General features: G+C 50.8%; 1 protein-coding gene across 2 annotated transcripts; it reads left to right on the top strand.

Annotated features, from left to right (window-relative positions):
* The first annotated feature begins 2,514 nt into the window (after window positions 1-2,514).
* Window positions 2,515-5,502, top strand: Tigd3 (tigger transposable element derived 3). 2 transcript variants are annotated; one of them, XM_021152613.2, is made up of 2 exons: window positions 2,515-2,668; window positions 3,524-5,502. In XM_021152613.2, the coding sequence occupies exon 2, from the start codon at window positions 3,538-3,540 to the stop codon at window positions 4,948-4,950; it is 1,413 nt and encodes a 470-aa protein (XP_021008272.1). In that variant the 5' UTR covers window positions 2,515-2,668; window positions 3,524-3,537; the 3' UTR covers window positions 4,951-5,502. The 2 variants fall into 2 exon arrangements, with proteins under 2 accessions (XP_021008272.1, XP_021008273.1); XM_021152614.2 differs by having other exon boundaries at window positions 3,521-5,501.
* The last annotated feature ends 1,511 nt before the right edge of the window (window positions 5,503-7,013 follow it).

Raw genomic sequence — 7,013 nt, 5'->3', positions numbered from 1 at the left:
TGGCTAAGCCAAAGCAGAGTTGCAAAGCCAGAATTGTCTACAGTGCAGGGTGTCATGTGCAGACCGTGAGTGAGCATAAGCCAGATTGGTACTTGGATGTTATATAGTGGATCTTGTATAGCTCACTTGGTATGTATTAACATTTTAACTTTTTTCTTTTAAAGATTTAATTTTATGTATGAGTGCTCTGTCTGCATGTACACTTGCATGTCAGAAGAGGGTATTAGATTACATCATAGATGGTTGTGAACCAGTGTGGTTGCTAGGTCCTCTGGAAGAGCACCCAGTGCTCTTAACCTCTGAGCTATCTCTCCAGCCCAAATATTAACATCTCAAAAACAGGAGCTTAAGCCGGGCGTGGTGGCGCGCATGCCTTTAATCTCAGCACTTGGGAGGCAGAGGCAGGCAGGTTTCTGAGTTCGAGGCCAACCTGGTCTACAAAGTGAGTTCCAGGACAGCCAGGGCTATACAGAGAAACCCTGTCTCGAAAAACCAAAAACCAAAAAAAACCCAAAAACATGAGCTTGGCCATGGTGGCACAGGCCTTTAGACCTAGCACTCAGGAGTCAAGGCTAGGCTGGTGTACAGAGCAAGTTCCAGGACAGCCAGGCTAAATATGGAGACTCGGGTTTTTTTTGTTTTTTTTTTTTTTTTTTTTTTTTTTTTTTTTTTGGTTTTTCGAGTCAGGGTTTCTCTGTGTAGCCCTGGCTGTCCTGGAACTCACTCTGTAGACCAGGCTGGCTTTAAACTCAGAAGTCCACCTGCCTCTGCCTCCCAAGTGCTGGGATTAAAGGCATGGGCCACCATGCCCGGCTATTTTTTAAATTTTATTTATATGAGTAAACCGTAACTGTCTTCAGACACACCAGAAGAGGACATTGGGTTCCATTTCAGATGTTGGTAGGCCACCATGTGGGTGCGGGAATTAAACTCAGAACTTTTAGAAGAGCAGTCAGTGTTCTTAACTGCTGAGCCATCGCTCCAGCCTCGGGAAACCCTGTTTTAAGAAAAAGTATTTGAGTATATGCATGTTAGTGCAGAGGCAGGGTGAGAGGGTATCAGATCCCCTAGAGCTGAAATTACAAGCAGTTTTGAGTCACTGAACGTTGGTCTTTGTGGGTTTTGTTTTGAAGAAATATTTTGCCTGCATATAAGTCTGTGTACCAAGTATCCAAGATAGCCTGGAACTGGAGTTAAAGGTGATTTTGAGGGGCTGGGAATCCAATCCAAGACCTTTAGAAGAGCAGACAGTGCTCTTCACCATCTCTTCCGCTCCTGAACTCTGGTCTCCTGTTTAAACTGCTGAACTATGTCACCAGCCCCGCTTTGAGATTCTAAACAACTGGGAGATGGCTCAGCTAGCTAAAGCACTTTTCTTTTCCCCATTCATTTATTTATTGGCTTCGTACCCCTGTCCAAGACAAGGGTGTGAACTTTGACTGTGAACCTGACCACCTGAATTTTGCCCCTGCATCCCAGATAAGGAGCTGGATGTTGTGTGCGTTATTTCAGCACTCTTAGAGGGACATGGAAGTGGAGACAGAATCTGCAGGAAGCTTAACATCCAACTAGAAGTCTGCTACACAGCAAAGCCCTGCCTCAACAAGGAAGGGAACCCCTCCCAAACCCCTCTAGCTAAATACTTATACATCGCCTTAAGTGTGCTCAGATCTTTCTAGAGCACCCTGAGGTCATGGTTGCCAGAGAAAACTGAGCCCTGGCCTGCTACTGCATGGAGTCGTCTGGACTATGCACTGCCTGTCCTGCGATGTAGGCCAGGAGTACAGGGAGTCAGGCACTTATCCTTAGCAACTGAGTAGTCTTGAGGGCCAAAAAGGAAATGTGCAGATGAGACCACTAAAATAGATTTAAGGGAAAATTGTTGGTTCGCAGGAGACGACACTTGGAGAGACTGACAGCATCCAGTGGTAAATGGATAGGCTCAAAACCTATGAAAAAGTGGGGTCCTGGCTGTTTAGGGGCAAGGAGGGCTAAGTTATCTACACCTAGTTACAAAGGAGGGAAGTGACTAACATAGGAATTTAGATCTTGCCGTGACCCACCAAAACTGGTTTTAAAAAAAAAAATGTCCTTTCTTGCCACCCGTGTATTTTGTAGCCCGTTGGCGAGACCAGAGGTCAGCGCTGTCCATGGTAACTCTTTTGTGACTAAAAGCTTACATTCATTCATTTTCTCCTTTCATCTTGTTTCCAAAACAAATCCGGGAGGGCCGGTATCCCAGTTAGGTACCACGTAGGGATGGGGTCGAAATGACCTGGGTCGCTGTCAAGGCACGCCGGCTGGTCGGCAAGTGATAAGCACTAAGGCCGGTCTTCCCGCCAGACCCCGCCACTCAGGAAGCTCCTCCTCCCGAGGTCTGACGGACCGCCACTTCCACAGCATCCAATCAGATGTAACTGGAGGCGGGACAAGCTGCTGCCGATGGCTAATCAGTTTGTTAGGGCGGGGCTGCGGAGGGGCCGCGACGAGGTTTTCCCAGCCTTGAGAGACCCGGGTGCGGGCTGTGCGCGCTCTGCGCGCGCCCGCTCCAAAGCAGCCTCTCGGCGCGCTCTGCCCTCGGGGTCGCGGCGCCCGTCACTCTCTGGTTCTGCTGAGGCCCAGGAACCTGGCTGGGGCAGGGACTGGAGGCGCGGGACGGCGCCTGGAGGTGGGTGCGGAGCGGGAGGCCCTGTAGCCGGGTGGGCGGGCGGGCTGGGGTCGACGCCTCTGTCGGTCCAGCCGACTGACGAGGGGTCAACTCAGCGAACCAGGGCGCAGAGCCCAGCGCTCGAGCCGCCTGCTTCCTGGCCGGTGCTCCCTTCTCTCTGATACCACTCCAGGCTGTCACTGGGCAGAGGACACTTCTTCCCTTTTGCCCTCATCCTCCTCACCCTGTCTCCCTTTGTCGTCTTGGCATCTTCACTCTCCTGGTTGAACCGTTGGGTAGCTTTACCACCCCGCCTTGCCAGCGCCGAATTGTACTAGAGCCTTCAGACACCATCCATCTGGCTTTGTCATCTGTACCATCTCACCTGGTCATCTCGACTCTGTCCGTTCAGTCTACCACCTGCCTTCAGCCATCAAAATTCAGCCTAGGCCCTCATCATCATCATCTCCTCTCAGGGGACTCCTCCCTGGCACCCTGAATGTCCCCTACACCTGCCCCGCTCAGCCTCAGCCCCAGGCCTCTCCTTGGTTTTGCTCCTTTGTTGTCCCTACAGCTGTCTCCTGATTGTCTTTACAGCTGTGCTTTAGCCTCTATTCATCCTTCCACCCCATCAATACCAAACCCCAGCCCAGAATTCTCTCTGCTTCGGACCAGAAACACTCCACTCTGCCAGCTCTGTTCTGGGTCTAGCCCTCTCCTCCCACAGCCTGGCCATCTAGTGTCTCTTTCAGCTGGCCTGGTCTCCTCCAGCTTTCTGCATTCCAGAGAATTGCTCTGGCTTCAGGGGTCCCGACCCCTTCTGTTCTTCTTGCTCTCAGCCATTGGCACGCTCTCCTACTTTTCTTCCCCCAGCAGCTTCCCAGGGAGTCATGGAGCTGAACACCAAGAAGAAGCTTCACGCCCTGTCCCTGGCTGAGAAGATCCAGGTGCTGGAACTCTTAGATGAGTCTAAGATGTCCCAGTCAGAGGTGGCCCGGCGCTTCCAGGTCTCGCAGCCCCAGATCTCACGGATCTGCAAGAATAAGGAGAAGCTGTTGGCAGACTGGTGCAGTGGCACAGCCAACCACGAGCGGAAGCGGAAACGTGAATCCAAATACAGTGGGATCGATGAGGCTCTACTCTGCTGGTACCACATTGCCCGAGCCAAGGCCTGGGATGTAACGGGGCCCATGTTGCTCCACAAGGCCAAGGAACTGGCCGATATCATGGGCCAGGATTTCGTGCCTAGCATTGGCTGGCTGGTCCGCTGGAAACGTCGAAACAATGTGGGCTTTGGGGCTCGCCAGGTCCTTGTCCCTCTGTTCCCTCCTGAAGCTCCTCCTGCAGTTCTCCCATCTCAGGCCCAGCCACCTCTTTCTCTTAAAGACTTCTCACCAGAAGATGTTTTTGGCTGTGCCGAAGTACCCTTGTTGTATCGCGGGGTGCCTGGCAGAGTGTTTGAATGCGATCGGTTGCAAGTGCTGTTATGTGCCAACAGCAGAGGCACAGAAAAGCGAAGGGTATTTGTGGGTGGGCTCCAGGCTGCCCCAAGATGCTTCTTTGGGGTCAGCAGTGAGGCACTGCCTACCTCTTATCACCCTGACCTAGCCATTCCCTGGTCAGAGTGGCTGGCACAGTTTGACCAGGACATGGGACAGCAGGGCCGACAGGTCGCCTTGCTACTGGCTTCTGGAGTGGTAGAGGAATGGGCCAGTCTTCCTGGACTCCATCACGTTCGACTCCTGCCTCTCTCTGCCTCCAGCACCACTCCTTCCCTGCCTGGCTCTGTGGTTTTGGCCTTTAAGGCCCATTACCGTCACCGTCTGCTGAGCAAACTGGCTGCCATGCAGAGTGGGAAAGAGGGCACCTCCCTGGCGGAGGCCAGGGCTAGCATCACAGTTTTGGATGCTCTGCACATGGTGGCCGCAGCTTGGGCCAAGGTACCTCGCCAGCTCATTTTGAGCAGCTTTGTTCAAGAAGGGCTCGCTCCGGGCAAAACACCACTGTCCCTGGACAAAGACACTGAGATGTCACCAGTCCCTAGTGGGCTGAGCCAAGAGGAGTTTTCTCACTTTGTGGACCTGGAGGATGAGGACCCAGGGCCTAGAGTGTGCAAAGAGGAGACGGGTACTGAAGACAGTGGGAGGGAAGAAGATGGCTTTGAGCCCCTGCCCACCAAAGCCGATGCCCTGCAGGCACTGTGCACCCTGAGGAGGTGGCTTGAATGCAACAGTGCCTCTCCAGAACTCTTTGAGAAATTCTATGACTGTGAGATGGAGGTGGAGCAGCTCTGCTCTCTGTGAGGAGGCATAGCTGCCTCTTAGTCTCCCTCTTCTGTTTCCCATGGAAACGCCTCTCCAGAGGCAGACTGGCTCTTTCCTGTGGAAATAGTATGTGGAGGGTGTAGAAGGGAAGGAGGTTGGAACACAAAGTCTAAGTTCAGAGTAAAAGTTGTTCAGGCCTAGAGTTTCTACGGATGGGGCCTCAAGAGTGGGAAGCTGGGCTGTGTAGCTTCTAGGCCCTGGAGAAACTTCTAGAGCTTTGTGGAGAGTTAGTCTAAATAGAGTAGAACCTAGAAAGGTGGACCGACGATGGACAGACTTCATTTTTTTGTTTTTTGTTTTTTCCTTTGAGACAGGGTTTCTCTGTGTAGCCCTGGCTGTCCTGGAACTCACTTTGTAGACCAGGCTGGCCTCGAACTCAGAAACCCGCCTGCCTCTGCCTCCCAAGTGCTGGGATTAAAGGCGTGCACCACCACCGCACAGCATGGACAGACTTCCTAACAGTGGCCCCAATCCTTGAATTTTTGTGTCAAAACCAATTCTGCTTCAGGAAATAAAGTTTTAGCCACAAAGGAGTTTCTTTCTTTCTTTCTTTCTTTCTTTCTTTCTTTCTTTCTTTCTTTCTTTCTTTCTTTCTTTCTTTCTTTCTCTTTCTTTCTGGAATGTGATCTTGTATAGCCTGGGTTGGCCTTGAACTTGCGCTATGACTGAAGATGATTTTGCACGTTTAAATCTGCTTGCCTTCCCCTCTAGGGCCAGGATTATGGGGGTTTCTGTGATGCTCTGGATTAAATTTAACCTAGGGCTTTGAGCAGACTGAGCTAGTACTATGTCTACTGAGTTGCCCCCCACCTCCTCAAAGCATGGTTTACATGAGAGAAGGGTGAAGTCTTTCTATCAGGAAGAACCCTTCACACACAGACCGTACTTACAAGAAGAAAACTTGAAGACAGGTCTCAGAATGACCCAGACCTTTGCAGTTCTCACCACTTCAGCATCAGACTGTGAGGTGTAGTGGCCAGCAGCAGGGCAGGACAGGGCAATGAGCTCTGGACTAGTGGTTCATTCACTACACTTTTCATCCATTTATTCATTTCACCACAGTTCCTTTTATCATGATATCCTATGTGGCAAGATTGCAAAGGTGACATCCCTGCAAAGCAGGACCAGAAAGCGATGACAGGCAAGTGCAGAGTGCTTTGGCCCTACAAAGCCCAGTGAAACCCAGTAGAGGTGAGCTGGGTTTGCTGTTGTTTGTATGGTGATAGTGTTTCTGGTTTTGAGACAGGATCTCACTATGTAGAGCAGGCTGGCCTTAAATTCTCAGAGCTCCACCTGCTTCTACCTTCTTTCTGAGTGTTGGGATTAAAGGTGTGTGCCATTGGGACTGGAGAGATGGCTCAGTGGTTAAGAGCACTGACTGTTCTTCCAGAGGTCCTCAGTTCAAATCCCAGCAACCACATGGTGGCTCACAACCATCTGTAATGAGATCTGATGCCCTCTTCTGGTGTGTCTGAGGACAGCTACAGTGTACTTACATATAATAAATAAATTAAAAAAAAAAAAAGGTGTATGCCACCATGCCCAACCTTGGTTTTCTTTTTAATTTTAATTTATTATTTATGTGGGGTGGGGGAAGCACACACGTGCACACTTGCTACCATGCACAAATGTAGGTCAGAAGACAGCTTTGTGGACTTGGCTCTCTCCTTTCTCCTCTATGTGGGTTCTGGGAATCAAACTCAGGTCTCCAGGTCTTTGTGGTAAGTGCTTTTACCTGCTGAGCTGTCTCACCACCCTGTGGTGAGTTTTGATATTGGAGCCCTGAATAGAGAGAAAAGTGGAAAGGATAGCAAACCAAAGGATAATAAGCTTGGGCCAACTGGGGGTGAGGGAGTGTTGTGTCCGGCCAGCAGATCACAGCCTGGGTTCTAGCCTGGAAAGGCATTTTGGAAACCTGGAAGAGAAGAGGGGCTAGGCGGCGAGAGAAGGGAATGAAGCTAAGACAAGATTCTGATCAAAGCTCAATTTTACTATTTCCAGACACTCAGTTATAAAGGAAGGGGGAGGGAACCCGATTTCCC

This window comes from Mus caroli, chromosome 19 (genome assembly GCF_900094665.2).
Source record: "Mus caroli chromosome 19, CAROLI_EIJ_v1.1, whole genome shotgun sequence".
In the NCBI taxonomy this organism is placed as follows: Eukaryota; Metazoa; Chordata; class Mammalia; order Rodentia; family Muridae; genus Mus; species Mus caroli.
This window is presented reverse-complemented; position numbering and strand designations above follow the sequence as displayed.

What these genes read in the sequence shown, in the direction of transcription:
- Tigd3 (XM_021152613.2), top strand. Translation starts at nt 3,538, where the DNA reads ATGGAGCTGAACACCAAGAAGAAGCTTCACGCCCTGTCCCTGGCTGAG.